Source organism: Malania oleifera, chromosome 5, assembly GCF_029873635.1.
Source record: "Malania oleifera isolate guangnan ecotype guangnan chromosome 5, ASM2987363v1, whole genome shotgun sequence".
Classification (NCBI taxonomy): domain Eukaryota; kingdom Viridiplantae; phylum Streptophyta; class Magnoliopsida; order Santalales; family Ximeniaceae; genus Malania; species Malania oleifera.
The window spans coordinates 86,067,539-86,093,225 of NC_080421.1; the positions used below are offsets into that span (position 1 = coordinate 86,067,539).

The 25,687-nt window shown below is 35.7% G+C and overlaps 1 protein-coding gene across 5 annotated transcripts in view; it reads left to right on the forward strand.

The window, feature by feature from the left end:
• The window catches only part of LOC131156699 (probable transmembrane GTPase FZO-like, chloroplastic), an 88,251-nt gene extending 63,004 nt beyond the window's left edge, over positions 1-25,247 (forward strand). For all 5 annotated transcript variants that reach the window (XM_058110577.1, XM_058110581.1, XM_058110579.1 and 2 more), the window contains one exon: positions 24,832-25,247. In XM_058110577.1, coding sequence (XP_057966560.1) covers positions 24,832-25,114 — 283 coding nt within the window. In that variant the 3' untranslated portion in view covers positions 25,115-25,247. The remainder of the gene's footprint in view (positions 1-24,831) is intronic.
• The last annotated feature ends 440 nt before the right edge of the window (positions 25,248-25,687 follow it).

The following is a 25,687-nucleotide window of genomic DNA, read 5'->3' on the forward strand; positions in this document are numbered from 1 at the left end:
TCTGTAACACTCTTATATCCCTATGTAACTGAAAGTATTCTTGGATAAATCATACATGCGTGTAATATTACTAGAGTATAGAAGCTTGAGATAAGCCCAAATCTAATTGCATGTATCTCGATGCATGCACATCTATGCAATCTTGAGCTCCATCGAGTTCTAGAAGAGAAAAACAATCAAGGCATCTTCTTGACTCCACACTTATTTTATTTTCTCATTAGAAGGACCAAATTGGAACAAGTGGTCAGATTTTCCTAATCTAGCTATATAAACCCTAACAACCTTAGACCACCAAACATAATTCTTTCCATCCAACTTTTCGGTTGTTATCTGAAAAGGAAAGTGTACTCCCAAGAGGGGGGGGGGGGTGAATTGGGATTTTAAAATTTCTTTGATTGATTCTTTAACTTATTTAATTTCTGCAATTGCATAAGTAGGTTTTCAATTACAAGTTCAGTGGAAAATTAACTTTGTAAAAGCTTTATGAATGTATATGCCAAGTAGTTTATTCTTTTCAGCAACTCAATACAATCCAATGAACACAATCCACAATAGATAAAGAATTCAGTAATGCTGTCAAGTTTCAGCACTTTAGCAAACCAAAGTAGAGTTTGAGAATATTTGTTTGTTGATAAGAAGCCCTGTATTTGTGTACCTATTTTCTTAATATGAAACACAATTCAAACTTTCAACACTCTTCTAGAAAACTCAGACTTTAAATAAACTTTCAGTTAATAAGTCTTGGGTGTTAACCAATCAACGTACTCCCTTTAAGATTTCCAAAATTTATATTGATCAACCAACGTACTCCCTTTCGGTTTCCGCAATCCCAAAATTAAATTAAACCTTGGTTTATTTAGTTTCCAATCCACGTAGTGTATATAATCAAAAAATTAAAATCCAACCACACAGTTAATATAAATACGAAATTAAAAGAGAGTAGGGAAGTACGAGGTTTGGCTATACCCGCCTACATCCTCGCCTTAGGCAACACCACATAAGGATTCCACTATACCACTCCTTTTACGGGTAGGAGCAACCTTACACATTCCTTTGATGGGCAGGAGCAGTCTTTTACAATCCCTCCTTCAACTAGGGTGCAGCCGCCTCTCCAAGCGATACCCCACGCTCAGTACAACGATTCAACAATCCTGAACCGTCTACAAAAATAAGAAACAAATTTGGTATACAAAGACACTCTCTACAAGAGCTGATTAGTACAATTGATTAGCACAATGTACTTCAATAGAAATCAATATAGAAAGAATGAAGCTCAAAAATAATATCACCGGGGTTCTTTAGATTTGGAAAATCTCGGTAGAAACTCAAAGAACCGTGGCTTTAAATCAGCATATTCTCAGTAGAAACTTCAGCAAGAGTTTGAGCAAGAGAGCTTTATCAAGATTGTAAGCAAAGAGAGCTTGATTGCTGATTTTGATTCTTGGTGTATTGAATCCTTTGTCTTGGAGGGTATTTATAGAGTTTAGAAAGTGTATTTCATGTTTCCCAAGTAACTTGGAGTGTTTCCCTTCATAACGTTTAGAATTCAAAAACTTAATTTTGGAAACTTCTCGTTAGTTTTAAAAATATGAATTTCGAAGAGTCAGTCGCCTTGATAGTTAAAAACACAGAGAATTCAAAGTCAGCAAGGAATCAGTCGACTGGAAACATTGAGTCAGTCGCCTAGTCCTCTCGGGTTGTTGTTTAGTCGCGTGGACAAATATTTTCAGTCGCCTGACAGCTTCGACCATTCTTCAGTATTTTGGTCATAACTTTTTCTATACTACTCTGATTTGAACGTTCTTGATATCAACAAAAAGTTAAGAGAAAATAACACAACTTTCATGTTGAACACTTTTTAAGATAAGGAGTGTTTGATAGAGAAAAATACTCATCAATATGGATATAGAAAAAAAAACAGAATTTGGAAAATCCTCTTTTGGTGCTTTTCATTCCAAAAATGATTTTAACCCTTTTGAAATAACTTTTGACCTTATAAAAATTTTTTCAAGTATTTTAAAAGGTATCTAGATCCAAGTAATTAACCTAAGAGCTTCATGTATCCATATTGAAATCGAATGAAGTACTTACATGAGACTTCTTAAACTTAAGCACTCTAAGCAGTAAGTCTTCATGTGTAGCTTCCAGTCTTCATTTTGAATTTGGCTTTAAGTTTCATCTATAACTTCATGCTTCAATATGCTTCAAGCTTTATTAGATCATCTTTGAATCCATGCTCATGCTTTAATACTCTTTAAGCTTCATTTGATCATCTTTCTTTGGAGTATAAGTTTTCAATAATCCTTGTGAGCACTTGACCTTGTATTCACATACTTGAGTCCTGAAATATCATCACTTAACCAAATATGTTAAATTCTTCTGATTTGTTATCATCAAAATAAGATTTTAAGCCTTGTAAGGCCAACAATCTCCCCTTTTTTAATGATGACAAATAAGGAGCAAAAAATGAGTAAGCCGTAAAAAAACGCCTCCTTACAATAAGCATCAACTTAACAGTATTTGCTATGTCAAGATCAATTTCAATGTTAATTTCAATATCATTCTCATATATCCAGATTAGCTTAATATCACATCATAATTCAAGATCAATTATCATGCTCATATATTTCATTTCATAGTTGAGCCAATATTCATGCTTAGGTATGCAGTGTTGTGCTCAATTTTTGGCCAAAAATTCTGCCCGTTTTGGCATCAATCAGAAAGAGTAAGATATCAAGAAAAATATATAAATACCAAGGCAAAGAGCAACCATAAGAAAAAATTTGCTTTCATCATGCATAAAAAGATAGACAACAAGTTCCAAAGTAGCATGAGAAAATACAAAGGATTGTATATAAGAATTTTCAATAATCTCTAGTAATAAAAAATCATGATGTCATTACTTAATTAGTCTAACCCCCCTAAATGAAATGTATTTCATATTCAATAGATTTAGAATTTCATTCATGAAGTAAACTACGTATCCATGAAGTATGAGTGTAAATATCATGTGAAGCTATGTTTTTACTTTTATCATGTCATGCTCATACTTAGTTTGCTAATATTCAGATTTGCTAAATTTTCTCCTTTTTTTTTATCAATAGAAACTAAATCGAAATAAATAATATGCAAAAAAATCCGCGTTTAGATTGTAATAACAAAGTCCATAATACAACATATATTTCAATCAAAATATGGTCATCCATCATTCAATATGTAAAAGAAATATAACATAATCCAAAATAAGCATGTGAACTAAGATGGTTTAGGAGAAAACAAATAAAAAGAGCTAAGCACAACAAAATAATATTTCAACCTAGCTTAGTGTTTGGTTTCTCAAAATATATATGCATCTTGCATTTCCATCAGATTTGTATGCTCATATGCTCATGCTTTCTTCAAACACTTATCCTTATTTCTTATTTGAAATTCTTATGCAATAAGCTCAATTTGCTTCAAATTTTCTTTCTTTTGATTTCAGATAACTCTTTTGCATAAGAATACAAAATTCATATAGCTTTTCAAATCTCAATACTTTCTAAGTTTTAGCCTTGTACAATCCAAGCTTTCTTGATTTGTGGCCAACAATGCCATTCTTGTATTTATTTGTTTCAATATTATAGTTGTCAATAATCTCATAAACTCTTCTTTAAGATTTTCCATTTCAGCTAGTTCAATATCCTTGTATTAATTGGGATTAAGTGACTTTCCATATATTGAACAAGGAGAAATTTTCTTCTTATATTTAAATTTGACAATCTTGAATCTTGTAGACTATTCCTAATATCTCTGGAGTGAACTAGTTTGTGAACTAGGCCTTTTATCTAGGTACCCATACTTTCTTGGGTCCAGATGGTTTAACAAGGGATGTTTCTTTTATTCTCCAAACTTGTTTATTTTTCACACCCTTTCTCTTTAATGAACATTCAAACTTAATGTGTCCTTTCTTCTTACATAGAAAACATGTGGTATGTGTGTAAGCATTAGAGGAGGTGCTGGCATAGTCTTTGGAGGTTTTTGCAAAGTACCCCATGTTGAGGTTCTTTTTCCTTGTGTTCTCAACTCCATTGAATCCTATGCCTTCTTTATTCAAGGACATTCTTTCTGCGCCAATCATTTTATCAAGATTTTCTTTTCCTTTAGTCAAGTTGTAGATGATTTTGACTTGATCCTCAATTTTTCTCTTAAGGTCACAGATTTATGAGTTTTGTATATTTTTACTCTTTTCTTGATTTTGAGACATTTTGCTGATTTTGTTTTCTAGTTTAGAAATATATAGATCTTTCTCATTATCAATGGAAGTTTGGGATCTTAGATCTTCCAATTCTTTCATCACCTTTTCATTCTTGCTTTCTAATCTCTTGATTTTTAAATCCTTTTCTTTTTCAGCACGATTTTTAGATTCTAATTCTTTCATTGCAGCTTCATTCTTATTTTTCAACGACGTATACCGTTTGGTCACTTTAACTAGAATCTTATGAATCTTGAATAATTTACTTTGTAGTTTTTATAAGATGATATACTCTCATCATTGGATTCATTGTTGCTAGATTCACTGCATGATTCATTAAAAGATTTGGATGAGGAACTTTGTTCATCATTATCATCGTCTCATGCCATAAGACAACCATTTTTAAACTCTTGTTCACTTGATTCACTCTTTGAACTACTAGAACTTAGATTGTCCCATGTAGTGACCTTCATTGCCTTTTTCTTTTTCTTTTTAGAATCCTTCATGAGCTGTGGACAATTCGGTTTTATGTGTTCAACTTTCTTGCAATTATAACATGTAGGGATTTTATTCCTTGATTCTTTTTTATTGGTTTCTTCTTCATCTGATTCTGAGTCCCTAAATTTTCTAGTAAATTTATTCTTCTTTCTAAGAATTTGTCTTTTGGTTATGAGGGCTACATCATTTGCATCAATTTCCTCTTCGTCTTCATTGCTAGAGTTTTTATTTGAGGTTTTAAATGCAACAGATTTTTAGGCTTTAGATTTTCCACTTCTTTCGTTTATTGCCATCTCATATGTGAGGAGAGAACCTATTAATTCATCTGGGGAGGTGTTTTTCAAATTTCTTCCTTCAGTTATTGCAGTTGCCTTAGGTTCCCAAATTGGTGGAAGTCCTCTAAGAATTTTCCGAATTTTTTCATATGTTGAGTAATTTTTCCCTAAAGCATTTAAGGAGTAGTAAATCTAGTATACATGCTAGTGATAGTTTCATCCGGGTTCATCTTAAAGGCCTCATACTTGCTTGTGAGCATGTTGATTCTACTATCTCTAACATTAGCCGTACCTTCATAGGTTACTTCTAGTTTATCCCATATTTCTTTGGCTGATTTACATGCCATGACCCTATTGTATTCATTTACATCAAGGGCACAATATTGCATTCATAGCACTTGAATTTACTTGCAACATCTTAAAATCATTGTCAGTCATCTCTTTTTCATCTTTAGGTATTTCTTTACTATCCATGGTTTTAGTGGGGATGTGGTCACCATGTGTGACAACTTTCCAAGTTTTCCAATCCATGTTTTGCAAGTATATTCTCATTCGTTGTTTCGAAAAAGTATAGTTGACACCGCAAAAGAGAGGTGGTCTATGTGAGGATTGACTTTTGGCAAAAGGAGATACACCTAGGTTTGTATTTAAATCTTTATGTAGCTTCTAGATTAAGATTTGCTATAACCTGACTTTGATACCAATTTGAAAATGAAGGTGTACTCCCAAGAGAGGGGGGGGGGGGGTGGGTGAATTGGGATTTTAAAATTTCTTTGATTGATTCTTTAACTTATTTTAATTTCTGCAATTGCACAAGCAAAGTAGGTTTTCAATTACAAGTTCAGCGGAAAATTGACTTTGTAAAACCTTTATGAATGTATATGCCAAGTTGTTTATTCTTTTCAGCAACTCAATACAATCCAATCAACACAATAACAACACAATCCACAATTGATTAAGAATTTAGTAATGTTGTCAAGTTTCAGCACTTTAGCAAACCAAAGTAGAGTTTGAGAATATTTGTTTGCCGATAAGAAGCCCTGTATTTGTGTATCTGTTTTCTCAATATGAAATACAACTCAAACTTTCAACACTCTTCCAAAAAACTCAAGACTTTAAATAAACTTTCAGTTAATAAGTCTTGGGTGTTCACCAATCAACGTACTCCCTTTAAGGTTTCCGCAATTTATATTGATCAACCAACATACTCCCTTTCGGTTTCTGCAATCCCAAAATCAAATTAAACCTTGGTTTATTTAATTTTCAATCCACGTAGTGTATATGATCAAAAAATTAAAATCCAACCCCGTAGTTAATATAAACAGGAAATTAAATGAGAGTAGGGAAGAGAGTGAGACGAGAGTTTTTATGAGGTTCAGCAATACCCACCTACGTCCTCGCCTTAGGCAACACCACCAAAGGATTCCACTATACCACTCCTTTTACGGGTAGGAGCAACCTTACACACTCCTTTGATGGGCACGAGCAGCCTTTTACAATCCCTCCTTCAATTAGGATGGAGCCCACTCTCCAAGCGATACCACACTCGGTACAATGATTCAACAATCCTGAACTGTCTACAAAAACAAGAAACAAATTTGGTGTACAAAGACACTCTCTACAAGAGCTGATTAGTACAATTGATTAGCACAATGTACTTCAATAGACATCAATATAGAAAGAATGAAGCTCAAGATAATATCACTCGGGTTCTTTAGATTTGGAATCAGTAGAAACTCAAAGTACCACGGCTTTAAATCGGAAAATTCTCAGTAGAAACTTCAGCAAGAGTTTGAGAAAGAGAGCTTTATAAAGATTGTAAGCAAAGAGAGCTTGATCGCTGATTTTGATTCTTGGTGTATTAAATCCTTTGCCTTGGGGGGTATTTATAGAGTTGAGAAAGTGTATTTTGTATTCCTCAAGTGACTTGGAGTGTTTCCCAAGTTTTCATAACATTTAGAATTCAAAAACTCAATTTTGGAAACTTCTCGTTAGTTTTAAAAATATGAATTTCGAAGAGTCAGTCGACTGGAAACAGAGGGTCAGTCGCCTGGATAGTTAAAAACACAGAGAATTCAAAGTCAGCAAGGAGTCAGTCGACTGGAAACTCTGAGTTAGTGGCCTGGGTCCTTTGGGGTTGCTGTTCAGTCACCTAGATAGATATTTTTAGTCGCCTGACAGCTTCAACCATTTTTCAGTATTTTGGTCATAACTTTTTCTATACAACTCCGATTTGAACGTTCTTGATATCAACAGAAAGCTAAGAGGAAATCCCACAACTTTCATGTTGAACACTTTTTAAGATAAGGAGTATTTGATAGAGAAAAATGCTCATCAATGCGGATATAGTAAAAAGAACATAAATTGGAAAGTCCTCTTTTGGTGCTTTTCAGTCCAAAAGTGATTTTAACCTTTTTGAAATAACTTTTGACCTTATAAAAATATTTTCCAAGTATTTTAAAAGGTATCTAGATCCAAGTAATTAACTTAAGAGCTTCATATATTCATATTGAAATCGAATGAAGTACTTACATGAGACTTCTTATACTTAAGCACTCTAAGCAGTAAGTCTTCATGTGTAGCTTCCAGTCTTCATTTTGAATTTGGCTTTAAGTTTCATCTATAACTTCATGCTTCAATATTCTTCAAGCTTTATTAGATCATCTTTGAATCCATGCTCATGCTTTAATACTCTTTAAGCTTCATTTGATCATCTTTCTTAGAAGTATAAGTTTTCAATAATCCTTGTGAGCACTTGACCTTGTATTCACATACTTGAGTCTTAAAATATCATTACTTAACCAAATATGTTAAGTTCTTCTGGTTTGTAATCATCAAAACAAGATTTTAAGCCTTGTAAGGCCAACATTATCTGTGACAACAATGAAGGAAAAATGTTTTTGTGATTCATGGATTGCATCCCAGCACTCATAAGCTAGACCATTCTCAAGCAAGAGGAAAAATCAAAACTAATTGGGATAACCACAAACGAGGTGAACTATTGAAATAGTGACAGATGTAGTGAACCACCAACAAACTGATGTAACATTGTGACAACCCGGAAATTCAACTTATGAGCATTGCAACTACTCCAAGAGACTCACAAATAGTCTTCACTAACACTAGACAACAACTAACTGATTATCACAAGTGCATTGTCTAAAAAGGTTGGATCTTTGAGCAAATTACATGCCCGATAGCTTGATTGTATGGTCTAGGGAAGGAATCTGAACATGCTGGAAGAAAAAATCAGAAAAAGGTGGCCTAAAGCACTTCCACACGCTGGTACATAGGGTTGAGACGGTTGACGGTCAAATGGCGCGTAGGGGTGTGCAGGGAGGTTTTATGGCGATGGGATTTTGTAGGGTTATAGTTTAGAGCATTTTGTTTATGTTATGTGGCTGATTTTGTGAAATATTGAAGGGTTGTTGTGGTTTAGAGATGGGCACCAATGGGAGGGTGTTTTTGGCCTCGACGGCTAAGTTTGGTTTGGCGATAGGGTTTAGGTTGGATCTTGCTCTAATACCATGTTGAGATTTTTGATTAAATGAGTGACCTAACACAAAGATAGGTCTCTCCCTTTATTTATAGTACATATCAAATACATTTTAATAACCATAATACACTTACTAAGTCTCACTAATTAATATAATACTAACACACTGAATAATACTTAAAAGAATAAAATAAGCATTAACCATCTTTAGTTAGGAATTCTTAGAGTAAGGATTTTGAGAGGGGGTGGGAAGGGTTTAGGTGAAGAGATCTTGAAAAAGTGGAATAGGAAGGTGTTTAGCGACATTATGATTAGGAAGGCTAGTATTTTGAGTGAGTTGGATTACCTATATAGGTAAAAAAGACATTAATTTCTGAGAGCGAGGACATTAATAGGGTTTCGTTGAAGAATGAGTTGGATGATTTGATTTTTAAGGAAGTTATATCCTTGAGCTAGTAGTCTTGTCTTATTTCTAACAACTATCTCATGTTCATCTTTCTTGTTCTTATATATCCATTTTGTTCTAATAACTGTCTTATCTTCAGGTCTAGGAACTAATGTCCATACTTTATTTCTATCAAACTAGTTTAGTTCTTCTTGCATGGACATCACCCATGATTCATCCTCAATTGCATCACTCACATTCTTAGGTTCTTCTTGAGATAGGAATGCACAATGACTAACCATGTTTCTAAGTGAGGATCGTGTGACTATTCCACGTGATGGTTCACGTATTATTTGATCGATGGGGTGATTCTTTATATACTTCCATTCTCTAGGTGGTTCTTTAATCTCATTTTCAATTTGATTATTTTCAGCAGATGGTTCCTTAGCTTCATTTCTCTTATCTGAATCATTTTCAATAGACAGTTTGTCAAATTCCTTATTTATTTCAATTTCATCCTCATCAGTCTTTTTGGAGAAGGGATTTGACTCGTCAAATACTACATGGATAGATTCTACAACAGTTAATGTTCGTTTATTATATACCCTGTGGACTTTACTATTTAAGGCATACCCTGGAAAGATACTTCATTTGATTTTACATTAAACTTTCCTAAGTGTTCATTGTCTCTAATTACAAAACATTCACAGCTAAAGACATGAAAATACGATATGTTTGGTCTATGACCATTCCATAATTCGTAAGGAGTCTTATTTAGACATGGTCTAATCAAAACTCTATTTAGAACATAGCAGACGGTATTTACTGCCTTAGCCCAGAAGTACTTGGTTAAGCATAGTTTTGGCCATTTCTTGTATAGACGTATTCTTTCTTTCAACTACACCATTCTTTTGTGGTGTTCTAGGAGCAGAAAAGTTATGAGCTATTCCTAATGAATTGTAATAGTCTTCCATGCCTTGATTTTTAAATTCTCTACCCCTATCACTTTGGATTTTAGTGATAGTATATCCCTTTTCATTTTGAATTTTCTTGCACAGATTTATGAATTGTTCACATGCTTCATCTTTGTAACCTAAAAACAATACCCATATATATCTTGAATAATCATCAACAATGACGAATGCGTATGATTTTCCTCCTAAACTCTGAGTTGGGTTTGGACCAAATGAGTCTAAGTGTAGCATTTGAAGTGGCCTCGTAGTGGAGATAACTTTCTTTTTCTTAAAACTAGAGCTTGCTTGTTTTCCTAGTTAACATGCATCACAGATTTTATCTTTCACGAATTTAGCCTTAGACAATCCTTTAACTAAGTCTCCCTTAACTAGTTTAGATATCAAGTCCATGTTTGCGTGTCCTAGTCTCCAATGCCAAATCCAACGAATTTCATTCATAGCAGGAAAACAAGTAACATGTTGAGAAGCAAGATTATCAAAGCTAGTGGTGTAGACATTTTCATTACGATTTGCGGTAAACAATACTTTGTTTTCAGATTTGTTCTCTACAATGCATTTGTCATGTTCAAATGAGACTTTATAACCTTTATCACATAATTGACTTATACTCAATAAGTTGTGTTTCAATCCATCAACTAATAACATGTTATCAATGACAAGTGAAGGTTTCTTACCAACCTTACCAACTCCAATGATTTTACCTTTCGAGTTATCCCCAAATGTAACGAATCCTCCATCTTTGGATATGATGGATGTGAATTTAGCTTTATCTCTTGTCATATGTCGCTAGCATCTACTATTCATATACCACTTGTCCTTCGAGGAGGACACTCTCAAGCACATCTACAAGACATAATCAGATAACTACTTTTGGTACCCAGATTTTCTTGAGTCCATGGGGGTTAGTACTAAATTCTCCTTTGACTTTCTAGACTTTCTTAATTTTGACATCTTTATTTTTAAAAGGACAATCAAATTTTATGTGACCCAACTTCTTACATTCAAAATATGTAATATTTTTATAATAGTTTTTAGTTGGAACATAAGATTTTGACTCTCTTACGAAGTATCCCATCTAAAGATGTCTCTGTTTTAGGTTATCCTTTCCATTATAACCAAGACCTTTCTTTTCTAGGGAGTTTCTTTGAATTCCAAGGAGTTTTTCAAAATTAGTTTGTTCCTCTGTAAATTTACAGATAATCTTAGATTTATCTTTTAAATCCCTTTCTAACTCTTCAATTTTCAAATCCTTGTCTTTCATGAGAGATGCATGAGATTTATTTTGACTTTCTACTAACTTTGAAAATTCTTTCAATTTTAATTTCAACTCAAAATTTTTCTTATTCGTTTTCTCAAGCATTTTAAGGGTATACAGATATTCCTGATGCAGTCCATTATAAGAAAGCATGCTATTTTCATTTTCTGAATCACTTGAATAATAATATGAAGCAGAACAAAAAGATTGTACCTCGTGGTCTTTGTGAGCCATCAGACATAGATTTGCAATTTCGTCATCACTGGATTCAGATTCTGAACTACTGGTACTGTAAGTATCCCAGCCAACCTTTAGTGCCTTCTTTTTCTTTTTTTTTAGACACTTTCTTTAGCTGGGGACAATTTGGCTTGATATGTCTAACTCCTTTACAGTTATAGTACATTGGAAAATCATCCTTTTGCTTCCTTCTACTTGACTCTCCCTTTTCTGTTTTTGAGCCCTTGAATTTCCTGGTGTATTTCTTGTTCTTTCTCATGAACTCTCCGAATTTCTTAGTGATAAGCGCCATGTTATCATCCGATTCTGAATCACTTCCCTCACTAGAGCTGTTGGATGATGCCTTAAGCGCTGTAACTTTCTTAGTTTTGTTTTTCTCATTCTTCCTTTCATTTATTGCTAGTTCATAAGTAATAAGCAAACCGATCATTCATCAACCGACGTTTCGTTGAAGATTCCTTCCTTCTGCTAATGCAGTGGCCTTAGCTTCCCAAACTGGCGGTAGTCCCCTAAATATCTTCCTGATCAACTCATAAGTAGGGTGAGATTTACCAAGAACATTTAAAGAATTCGTGATGTGTGTGAATCGAGTGTACATGGATTTAATAGATTCATCAGCAGTCATTTTAAATGCCTCATATTCGCTAGTAAGCATGTCTATCCTACTATCTTTTACTTCCTCAGTACCTTCATATGTGACTTCTAACTTTTCCCAAATCTCTTTAGCAGTGTTACAGGCCATCACCCTATTAAACTCATTTACATCTAGTGCACAGAATAGTAAGTTCATTGCAGTAGCATTTATTTGCACAGTGTTTCCAGTCTTCCTGTGTATATTCATCTTCAGTCTTAGGAACATTTACCTTATCAACTACTTTCATGGGAACATGATTTCACTTAGAAACTATTTTCCATACTTTCCAATTTACATTTAACAAGTATATACTCATCTTACGTTTCCAGTAAGTGTAATTTACACCACAGAAAATTGGTGATCTAGTGGACAAGTGTCCCTCACCGAATGGAGTTACACCGATGTGTGCCATGTGATCGTGTTACAAAAATAACGATTTAAGTTTATGTAAACCTTGCTTTGATACCAAATGTTAATTCAGGTGTAATCCCAAGGGGGGAGTGAATTGAGTATTTTGAAAGTATTTAATTTTACTTCAACAATCAGTCCTTATTTTAAGATTTAACACAGACAATCACTAGGGCTTGAAATTAGTTCAATCCAATAATTTATATTCAATTATGCCCAATTAATTACCAAGTGCTTGTAAGATTATTCAACATACACATTACACACATGCAAGATAGGTAATGAAATGCGTTGCGGAAATTAAAAGGAGTAAGGGAAGAGAGAAAACAAACACAATTTTTATGAGGTTCAGCCAACTCGACCTACGTCCTCGCCTTGAGCAACCCACTCAAGGATTCTACTAAATCCCTGCTTCTTTAATCGGGATGGAGCTTTCCTTACAATCCGCTGCTTACAAAAGGTACAACTTCCTCCTAATTCGCTGCTTAAAAGAGATACAACTTTCTCCTCAAACCCGGTTCACGACCCGAACCATGATTTCAATGTAACTATTCTGCAAAAACTCAATAATGCTTCTACACTAGCTGATGAGTACAATAGAAATCCTTAACACATATTCATATGATAAAACTTGAAGCTCAGGATGTATGTAACGATAAAATCGTTATATGTATGATATGCTTCACAAAATTACCTTCAAGATAGTATCTCCGAAAAAATAATTTCTTATAAATAAACACTTTGGAGATTTTAGGGTTTCAATCTGATCCACTTGATGCAGGAAAATTCAAGATATGATCCTTGTAAAAATAATCTTTAGTAACACTCAGATCTAGGTTCCAACTATTAAGTAATTTGATAGATGAACTCTTTGAATAAAAATATGACTAAAAATATTGCAAAGATTTCTCACAAGTATATATTTAAAACACTCTCAAATTGAGCAATCAAATAGTTTTTGTAGTAGTCAATTTTAGAAGGATAAATATATTCAAGAATATCTCAAAGAGTTTTCAATCAAGTTTTTCTCAAGTATGTATATTCAATCAGTGAATAAAATACTCGGATTGTTATTTTTGTTCCCAAGTAATATATATATATATATATATATATATATATAAATTTTATGAGTTAAGGGAAAAAAAAATAAGATTTAAATGTGTAAAACACTTTTATCAAACCTCAAACCTCAAGATGAATGAAGCGTTGCAATAAGATATGAGTGAAAGCTCTTGACTCTTGAATGAGAGTGCCCAAAATTTGATGTATAGAAGTTGGAATGCAGACCCGTAGAGGATTTTCTTTAACGCTCTCAAGATATATTCAAAAAGTAAGGCACTAGGGTTTTTAGGTTAATTTTATATGAGTTCTCGACCCTAGGTTTAATCTCAGCCGTTGGATCAATTTAAATGGACAAAATTCCACACGTATCCCCACTGACTCGCAGTTCTGCGCCCGACATTCGTCGACGAGAGGACACCTTTGTTGACGAGTGTTCAACACTCGTTCGTCGATGTGAACATGAGTTCGTCGACGAGAGACTCGTCTGAAATTTTGTGTTCTTGGTATTTTCTCGTCGACGAGAACAAGGTGTTCGTCGCTGAGTGGCCTTCATGCGTTCGTCGACAAGGCCATTGGGTTCATCGAGGCCTCTAAAAATTTGCCCCCAAAATTCAGTTTAACTTAGACTCTTTTAAATAAGTTCTTCATGATATGCATGTGTCCTAAAGTTAGTCTAAGGTATGATTTTGAGCTTCTAGCTATATCATATAATAATATGCAAATACAATGAAATCTAAATACCCATTTCCATGACTATCTTGAACTTGACATTTGCATCTCCATTCTTCTACTCTTTTAAATCCATGGATTGTGCTTGGTTGTATATTCTTTAATCCTCATGGCTTCCATGACTTCCTTAACTTCTGTGCATGCTAAATAATGTTCTTGTTCACACTCTCAATGCACAGATCAAATACCAAGTGATTTGTCATTATCAAAACAAGATTGGACTCATAGAGTCAACACATATAATTTCAAAAGAACTTGTATTAATCTTTTGTTTCGACCAAAATAAATAAAATATACTAAGAGAGAAATTTCACTTCACCCTTAAATCTCTCATTTGAATTTTGAGGAAATTTCATTGCATAGTTCAAATTTCAACTAGTTTCACTAAAATTTTGAGATCTCGATAAATTTCGGATGATTCATTGAGATTTCGACGGAAATTATACAAGACCGAAATCGATTGTCATTTCAATTTTGAGGGTGACAGAAATTGAAAATTGCGACAATTTCGTGGAAATTTAAGACAGTGCTCACACGTTGGGCGACTTTACTCAACTTTCTACTTGTAGTTCATGCAATGAATTGCATGCATGGCGAGAATCTAGTACTCAAGAGGAAGCATGAGGCATTGAAAATGGTTAGTTTTATTTAGTGTTTCAAAAGGCATAGATGCGCCTCATGGCATTTTTTAGCCGAAAGACATCAAAGCTCTTTTTAAAAAGGTGCATCATTTTATTGTAGGCATATGCCAGAGACTTTGCTATGATAGGCTTAGACATGCGCGTGCGCGCACACACACACACACACATATATATTTGTATGTATATTATCAAAAATGTAAACCAGAAAATATTTTAGCGCTTGAAGCCTCTTCATTTGTTCACTCCAAAGCACAAAAAAGCAAGAGACGAATTGCCCTTCCCTAGCCTCTTCATGGTACAATTGATCATTGCATGTTGGCAACTTCTCCAATGACCTCTCTCTAAGAAACCTTACCCACTCAAATGTCCTCTCAAAATTGAATGGAATTTCTAGTATTAGCTTTGAATTGGGTAAGATCATAAGGTAATAGAAGAAATGAGCAACCTGTGAAATAAACTTTGGGCTTGTGTGAAAAGCATTACCACTTCATCTAGTATCTCAACTTCGAATAACTTTGTACCATAAAGAATTAATCCTCCAAGGGAAACCTCTATGACCATTTACCAGCTAATGGTGTGTTTTTAGACACCACTTTGCCAAGACCCAAACTTGTGTTTCCTAATCTGATCCCCACCAACAAGATGATCCCTCTTCTTGTCTCTTATACCTGACCACAAAAAATCTCCCGTGCAAAGTAGACACAGCTGCACTGATTAAAGTAATGCGGCTTCCTAAGGATAAATAAGTCCTCAACCCCTCTAACCTCTTTCCTTTATCCTCTTGTCCCAACCTTTGCACGAATGGTTCCGAAAGAGTAGAAGAGTTAGGGTTATCTCCATGCGGAGGACCCAAATAAGTCAAAGGCCAATCTAGAATCGTACAATCCCTTGCTACAACAAATCCCTTTGACTCACCTTCCCATGTTTATACCAACTACTTGACTCTTAGGGATTTCTAGCCTAATACTTGGGCAGATTTCATACTCCTCTTTTAGGCAATTCTTTCCTTGTTGATATACGGTTTGTATTATTTATAGAGAGTTGTGATTTCACTAAATTAATTCAGGAAATACAAGTATCATTCATTTTGATTACATGGTATCAGAGCTAGGAGATTAAACCTAGCTATCATTGGCAGAAACTACTGGCCAAATTAGAGGCTCGATGACCTCTGAATCTCACAAGGGTGAGAACGAAGCTATCTCCACCATGGGTTCAATAGGACTCGACAACTTGTCCTTCTAGCTCATGGTGGATAAGATGAATGACAAGAATTTCTGAGAATGGGCACAATCGATCAAACTTGTGATCGATGGCAAGGGAAAGTTAGGATTTCTTACCAGCGAGACACAGAGACTTGCCCCAATCGAAGCTGCTGCCCTTCAGAAATTGAAATCGGAGAACTCCATGGTCACGACGTGGTTGGTGAACTCCATTAAGTTGTCAATCGAGAGGACTAATCTCTTCTCGCTGTTGGTGAAGGAGTTTGGGATGCCGTCCGTGAGACCTACTCTGATGCCGGGAACTCCTAAATCTTCGAGCTTAAGACGCAACTATGGAAGATGAAGCAGGGAGAAAGGGATGTTATGGATTATTATATGGAGACGATTGCTCTTTGGCAGGAACTCTATCTGAGTTTCGAAGAAGAGTGGGAATGCTCGGGAGATAGTGTCCGATATAAAAAACGCCTCGAAAATGAACGGGTGTTTGAATTTCTTGCTGGTTTAAATCGGGCCCTTGATGATGTCCGTGGAAGAACCTTGCCATCAACACGTGAAGTTTTCTCTGAATTGAGACGAGAAGAAAGTAGGCGTAAGGTGATGGTGAAAGAGATAGTCTCTACTGACTATACTGGACCAGAAATGTCTGCTTTAGTGTCTCGAGGGGCTCTTCCAGGATCTAGTTCAAGACAACAGAAGGGACGCCCCTGGTGTGAACACTGTCGAAAAACTGGCCACACTAAGGAGACGTGTTGGAGATACGCGGGAAACTAGTTGATTGGAAGCCATGGCAAGACAACAAAAATCGGGGCTACCAAGCCACAGTTGATAATCAAGCTGAGAGACCTCAAGGGGAGAAAAGCAGTAATAGTTCCAATTCAAGCGGTGCATTTAACTTTGAGCAGTTGGAACAACTCTACAAGATGTTCTCTACCTTTCAGACTTCGAGTCAGTCTTCCACAAATATTTCTTTAGGTTCTTTAGCCCAAAGGGTAATTTTTTGCAAGCCTTGAGTATAACCTCTAATCCAAAACTGCTTGGATTATTGATTGTGGTGCCTCTAACCACATGACCGATGCCTATCATCTTTTCTCATCATATTCACCCTGTGCTAGAAATTTAAAAGTTAAAATTGCAGATGAATCACTCTCGTCTGTCGCAGGCAGAGGGAATATCCGACTCTCTGACTCCATCACACCGGAGTCCGTTCTTCATGTTTCTAATTTATCTTGCAACTTACTATCCATTAGCCAATTAACTAAGAATTCCAATTGTTCTGCTAAATTTCTTCTCTCTCATTGTGTTTTTCAGGACCTATCATCGGGGAAGACGATTGGCAATGTTAAGGAGTGTGAGGGACTCAACTACTTTGAGGAGGCTAATGTGAATGAACAACGTCAAATTGCTATCTGTATTTGAGACAGTCATTTCCTTCCATTTTTTCGAATAAAACAACATTTGATTTTCAATGTGAGATTTGTGAAATTGCAAAACACCAAAGTACTTCTTTCCCAAATTCCAAATACAAACCGACCTCACCGCTTACTATGATTCATAGTGATGTATGGGTCCCGTCTAGCACTCTCAATCGTACCCACACAAAATGGTTTGTTACTTTTATTGATGACCACACTCGTATTTGTTGGGTCTACTTGTTGAAAGACAAAACAAAAATTCAAATTATGCATACAGATAATGGCACAAAATATTTTAATTGTATTTTGGGAAATTATCTCCAAGAACATGGAATAATTCATCAAAGTTCCTATGTCGACCCCCCGCCCCCAACAAAATGGGGGTTGCTGAACGAAAAAACAAACATATCCTTGAAGTAGCTTGTGCATTGCTATTTACTACCTATATGCGAAAAATGTTTTGGGGTGATGCCATTCTCACAACTACATATCTCATTAATAGAATGCCGAGTCGAGTTTTCTCTTTTGCCTCACCTCTTCAAAAATTCCAGGCATTTTTTCCAAACTCTCGTCTCAACTCAAATCTCTCTCTCAAAGTGTTTGGTTGTACTGCTATTGTCCATATACATCATCGACATAAACTGGATCCACACGCCCTCAAGTGTGTCTTTCTTGGCTATTCTCCTACCCAAAAAGGGTACAAATGTTATGATCCTGCAACAAAAAGGGTATTTGTTTGTCTTGATGTTACTTTCTTTGAAACTACTCTTTACTTCCAAAAGTCCTCGCTTCAGGGGGAGACTTTGAGTAGTAAAGAAGCTCAAGTTTTGGACTTCAATACCTTTATTACTGAACCTAAGCATGTCCCAAATATTGTCCCAAACACTGAGCTTGTCTTGAAAAGTGCTTCTAATCTGCCAAATACAAAAGAAAACTTGAATTCAGGGGGAGATGCAGGAAAACAGTATAACAAGACTATACTTGTTTACTCAAGAAAGCCAAAATTAAAGGACACAGAGAATCTCATACCTAAGGCACCAAAAGAGTCAGAACCTGAGATACTTGTTTTGGACTTCAATACCTTATTACTAAACTTGAGCATTTCCCATACACTGAACCTATCCCAAACATTGAGCTTGTCTTGAAAAGTGCTTCTAATCTGCCAAATACAGAAGAAAACTTGAATTCAGGGGGAGATGCAGGAAAACAATATAACAAGGAGATACTTGTCTAATCAAGAAAGCCAAAATTAAAGGACACAGAGAATCTCATATCCGAGGCACCAAAAGAGTCGGAACCGGTGATAGATCCAAGCAACCATGAGTCTTCATCCACTTTTGATCAGGTAATGTCTTGAAGTAATCTTGATTCCTCCTTTGATAAACCTGCACAGGCCGATCTCAATTTACCCATTGCTCTCAGAAAACAAACTTGGTCATGTACTCTCCATCCCATTTCCAAATTCATGTCTTACCATACTTTGTCTACCGGGTGTTGTGCTTCTACCTCTAATCTTGACAGGATAAAAATTTCAAAGAATATTCAGGAAGCCCTTGAGATCCCTGAATGGAGAGAGGCAGTTATGGAGGAAATGCGGGCCATGGAAAAAAATGGAACGTGGGATGTGATGAATCTACCGAGAGGGAAGAAACTAGTAGGCTGCAAATGGGTGTTTATTGTGAAATACAAAGCTGATGGGACAGTTTAACGGTACAAAGCCCGCCTTGTTGGAAAAGGGTTTGCTCAAACCTATGGCATTTAGTACACAGAGACTTTTGCACCCGTGGCAAAACTAAATACCGTTCGAGTTCTCCTAGTCTTGGCAGCCAACCTAGATTGGCCACTCCAACAACTTGACATCAAGAATGCTTTTCTGAATGACGAATTAGAAGAAGAAGTCTTCATGACGATACCACCAGGCTTTTGTAAAAGGGGTGAAGAAAACAGAGTGTGCAAACTCAAAAAGTCCCTGTATGGACTCAAATAGTTTCTAAGAGCTTGGTTCAATAGATTTACAAAGGTGATTAGGAGCCAAGGATATTGGCAAGGACACTTAGACCATACTATGTTCTTCCGGTAGTCAAAAGATGGGAAGAATACAATTTTGATTGTATATGTCGATGACATCATCCTAACTGGAGACTATATAGCAGAGATGGACAGGTTCAAGAAAGTCTTGGCCATTGAGTTTGAGGTAAAATATTTGGGACAATTGCGGTATTTTTTGGGGATGGAATTTGCTAGATCAAAGAAGGGAATTAGTGTTTCTCAGAGGAAGTATGTCCTAGAACTCCTAACCGAAATCGGCATGCTTGGGTGCAAACCAAGCGATACCCCCATTAAAGTAGGAAAAAGAAGAGAAGACATCGGAAAACCTGTTGAATGAGAAAGGTATCAAGGATTAGTTGGCAAACTAATTTACTTATCACATACTAGACTCGACATCGCATTTGTAGTAAGTGTGGTAAGTCAACACATGCATTCACCAAGGGAAAGTCACCTAGAAGCAGTGTACAAGATTCTTAGATATCTCAAGGGATCTCCGGGCGAAGGACTATTCTTCAAAAAATGTGAAAGCAAAGAAATAGAAGTCTTCGCAGATGCTGATTGGGCAGGACCAGCAGAAGATAGAAGGTCCACATCCGGGTACTGCACCTTTGTATATGGAAACTTGGTGACTTGGAGAAGCAAAAAACAAAACGTTGTGGCCAGAAGTAGTGCTGAAGCAGAGTTTATAGTAGTGGTGCAAAAAATATGTGAAGGACGGGAACGCTTGGAGGAGTTGCATGTCATGGTAAAGTTTCCTATCAAACTCTACTGTGATAACAAAGCAGCCATTAACATCTCTCTCAATCCAGTCCAACATGACAGGACCAAACATGTAGAAGTGGACAGACACTTTATCGAGGAAAATGTTGAAGAAGGAACCATTTGCATAAATTATGTTCCTACCAAAGAACAAACAGCCAACATCTTCACCAGAGGACTACCTCGACAAAGTTTTGATGATTTCACATACAAGTTGGATATGGTCAACATTTATGATCCAACTTGAGGGGGAGTGTAGAAATCTTGAGGATTATTAGAAATCTTGAGAATAATGGGTCAATGATACTACAAATTGTATAGGGATTTCTAGCCTATTACTTGGGCAGATTTCATGCTCCTATTTTAGGCAATTCTTTCCTTGTTGATACACGGTTTGTATAATTTATAGAGAGTTGTGATTGTACAAAATTAATTCAAGAAATACAGAAATCATTCATTCTGATTACAATAAGGGAGGGGCGACTTAGATGGTTTTGGCATTTGAAATGCAGACCTAATAGCGTACCTGTGAGAAGGAGTGACTGAGTTGTTTATGGCGTAAAAAGAGGTAAGGGTAGGCCTAAAATAACTTGGAATGATGTAGTGAGGAAGGATTCAATAGCTTTTAATCTTAGTAGAGGATAATGCTCTCTATTAGGTGAATTGGCAGAAAAGATCACATATAGCCCACCCCACCTAGCAAAATCACAGTGCAAAAAAAAAAAATGAGATGATGTCTCAAAATTCTTATAGTAGGGCACACAAACATTTGGAGAAAGAACCTTCAAAGGTATCTTGATTTGCAGCAAGTTATTGGTATTGAATTTATTAAGCACAATCAACCAAATAAAAGCCTTATTTTTGGGGGTGCATTGGCCTTCCAATGAAAGAGTATAGAGGAAAAAAAGACTTGGAATGGATCAAGAACACATAAAATGATTTACAAGAATCCACCTTGGAATGCTCCAAAGGCCAAGAACACGCACAACTTCTTGAAAAAATGACAGTTATTCTATAAAGTTTGTAGGAAAGATAAATCCATTAATTCTATATCATTGAAAGATTTTTTGAAACGAAAATTCCAAGAAGCCGAAGGACTAATTGATGGCATGTAGTTCCACGATGCTTGTTTTGCCAATTATGAAGCATGTATAAGCGATCCTATTAAAATTGGGCCTAGTGCATAGGTGATTTGGCCAATTGTGGGCAAAGAAATATCGAATGGTGATGTGGACGGGGATTTCCAACGAATGCATATAACCTTTGGTTTTCTTTAGATTTGATGAGTATCTGGAATAACTAGTGAATGACAACTCTATTGTATTGCAATTGGTGCATTGATCTTTGGGGCATTAATGTTTTTTGCTGGTTGGTTCCATTATCACAAAGACGCTCTAAAATTGGCGTGGCTCCAAGATGTAGAGTTCATATTAAATCACCATTTAGTGGGGCAACTAGGACTTGGGTCTGTTTTCATGGGTGAGGCATCAAGTACGTGTATCTTTGCCAATTATTTTTGCCCTGAGTTCAATTGGAAGAGGGAAGGAAAAGATGTAGATAAGACACTTTTCCTTAGTCACGGGTCTATCCAAAAACAAATCCAAGAACCCCTCCCCTCCACATATTTAGTTTGTGAGATAGATCTCCATGGACCCTTTGAAGAAAATCTTTATCCAACATTGATATCCAAGTTTACTCACTCTCGGAAACTTACTTCTAATAACTGTATGCCAAATTGAAGAATCTTCTAGGGGAAAATTCCATAACCATTTAGCTATGAGAGCGGTGTTTATAGATACCAACTTTCTAAGTCCTAGACCCCTTACAATTTAGACTTGAAAACCTCTTCCCAACTCATTAAATGATTCCTATGACCCCCAACTCCAGACCACAAAAAATCTCTCATAATTCTCTCAATCTTATTAGTAATCCCCACTGGAATCTTAAAAATAGACAAATAATACAATGGGATAGTAGACAAACAAGCCTAAATAAGAGTGATTCTACCCCAAGAGAGAAAAGAGGCCCCTTCTAGCCATCTAAATACTTCACCACCGTTTCCACTATTGGATTCCAAAATTCCACAGAGCTGGAGATACCTCCCAAAGGGACCCCTAAATAAGTCAAGGGCCAATCCAATAAACCAGACCCCACATCAGCGGACCACTCGCTAGTGTGCTCAATGGGCGCATTTATGTTGCTAAACCATTCTTCCCCATGACAATTTTATGCCCAGACACTCTCAAAAACTAACGATTGCAACTACCTAATTAGCAACCAAAGTTGCATGCAAAATCTGTCTATCCTTAATAAAGGCAGCCTGTTCTGAAGAAATAATGCTTCCTAACACATCAAGAGGCCTCTTGGACAAAACCTCATCAAAATTTTGTAAAGGCTAGCAAACAAACTAATAGGTTAAAAATCCCTCACCTTTTTAGAGTGCTCCTTTTTAGAAACAAGTGCATTAAAACTAGAGTTCACACTCCCCTCCACCATTCCATTTCATGGAACTCATGGAAACCCCATAATATCCTCTTGAAGCACTTCTGGTTATCTTGAATGAAAGCTAATGTAAACCACGAAGATCTGCAGCTTTATGCCTCTTCATGTCAAACAGCAGCAACCTAAACCAACCCCGCCCCTCCCAAGTAAAAAATGTTGAATGAGCGCTATGGCCATGTAGCTAGGTGTCCCTTCAATGGGACTCCAATTAGAACCTCTACCAGAAGCCTATGCTGACAATCTCTGTATACAACTTCCTATAAAAATCTGAAATTGTCTCCCCTTTCAACTTCTGATCTCTCACCACAGTTTCAGACTCTAGCTTCAGCTCTTTAATAAGATCTTTCATCCAAATAATTTCCTATTACAGTCCTCCTCTTTTCCTAAGGCGAGCCTTTCTAGTCATATCCTCTTCATCAATCAAACTGCATTCCTATAGTCTGTCCAAATACTCGATCTCATCAATATTATCTTTCTTCTGTTATTTTATATTACCAAAAGCCTCATTATTCCACGCTTAAAATGTAATTTTTGCAATCTTCAATTTTTTTATTATATAAATTTAAAACCTGCTCATTCTTGAGTGTAATCATCTCTTCGCCTTGTCTTAAAACACTCCCCAAAGGTCGGGTGTGTCAACTGCATACTAGTAGAGCCCCATTATTGCCAATTGCCATCTTTTATACCTCTTTTTAAAAAAATACTTCTTGGAAGTATTCCTCCCACAACTATATTTGGTTACCAGATCATACCTCCAAATTTATGTAGGACCTCTACCTATATTTTTACTATCCTTTGTATAGAGGTTGTATGTCTTCATTATCTTCCACTTTTTTTTCTTTTCATTGTTTTATCTCAATATTTTGTTCTCCTTTCAAGTTCCATGACGTAATTCTTTTACAGCATTCTATTTTATTTTCAACTCGAATGAGAATAATTGTTGAAACTTAATTTTATTTTTTGGTTTTCTAATCTACATTGTAAACCTTGAAGGCAGGGACAACTCATGCTAGGCTCCTTTCAGCTTTACTTACTTTCTAAATTTAAATTTAATTTCTTTTTGGTTAGAACACAGTATTTTTGTTTTTTTAGATAATAAAGCAATTCTATTAAAAAGGAAACACAATTACAATGAAATGAGGATAAGAAATCCCCCTATAAAAAACACAAAAGAAGAAAAGGGGAAAAAGCTAACAAATTATATCAAAAGCTGCTTTCCAATCCCTTTGAATGTTGGACAGTGAAAGATCCCCAAAAACCCAAAAGAGAGCCCAGAAAAGAAGCAAGAGAAATAACTTTCTCCCAAAGAAATTTGGAGAAGTCTTTTGATCTTTAAAAACTCTAGCATTTCTTTCCAGCCAAAGCGACCAAAGGATTGTAAAAACAGTGCAGTCCCAAAATATCCTCTCCTTCCCTAAACCCCAAAGATTACTTTCAAAAAATCCTGAGAAATCAGTATTTTTCAATACTTAAATTAAAAATAAATAAATGAAGGACAATGCAGAAGAAATTTTCTATACCTAATTCTCTGGAATGAAAATGTGGTACTAGATCCTACAATTCCATGAGCTGATAGCGTCTTAAATTAAAAATAAATAAATGCAGAAGAAATTTTCTATACCTAATTCTCTGGAATGAAAATGTGGTACTAGATCCTACAATTCCATGAGCCGATAGCGTATGCAGACTTTTTGTTTGACCTTAAACCTTCAGAAGATCATGCTCTTAAATTTGAGATATGATTAACTAGTGTGGTTTTAAAATTATTATGTTTAGTGTGTAATTCTTTTAGTTACCACTTGTTTCCAATTGTGCTTGTTTTCAAGTGGAATGTAACCGAAGTTTACTTTTTAACTTCAAATGCAAAAACATGACAGCTTTGCCTGTATATGTGGCTATCTTATTGTGTTTACATGTAAGACTTGTCTAAATTTAGTATGGTTTCATCATTGCGTGGCTGGTTAGTTTCTTTCCAGGTGATGTTTTAGCTATTTTGCGCGGCTAGCAATTTGACTTGCTATATTCATGTACATATCTGATTGAGCCTTTGTTTTTTGACAGTTTATTAGCAGTTTCAAATTTCCCAGCCCGTAGGCAAGAAATGGTAAACAAGGTGAGAAGGACCTCAGATGCCTTGGCACATGAACTTGAAGAGGCCATGCAAAAGGATCTATTGGAAATTATTGAAAATCTTGAAAGCTTTGTGAAACTTACTGGTAAACCCTACGAGGATGCAGCACAAGATAGGCTAGACAAGTTATCTGAGATTCAATATGAATTATCAAATGTTGACAAAAAACTTCGAACACTACAGATTGAAATTCAAAATCTTCATGTATCATGAAATGTTTCTTGTCCATCTGTTTAACGACATTTAGTGCAGTCATATTAGTGACAAATTATTCCATTAACTTACACACTCACACTTTTATCAATTATTGAATGTGCAATATTTAACCAGAAAGCTATGGGTTAAAGTGAGTAGAGAATTATCAATCGCATATGCCCTATGATTTACCATTGTAATGATGTTTTCTTGGGCAATTGTTGTATCCTCTGTAAGCTTGGAATTATCAAAGTTCTTCCTCTTTTGTATTGCCTATTTTTCATTGGAAATTTCCAGTTTTTCCCCGGTTATGGGCTCACATACAATTTCATTGTTCCAGTTACCTTGCTGAAATTCTCATCTTTCCAGGGTTTTAATGCGTGAAGCTTTTGAGTTTCTCTGGACATCGAACTGCTGCTGCACAAGTAAGAAAGCCATAAAACTACTTGGGTGCTAATAATGATAATAATAGTAGTTAGTGGCACTTGATACTCTATTGAAATGCTAGGGCAACATCTGGAAAGTTAAATTACAATTATGATGGATATTCCATCTAAAAAGTTGGTCGGCCGTGCAATTTAGGGTGGAACA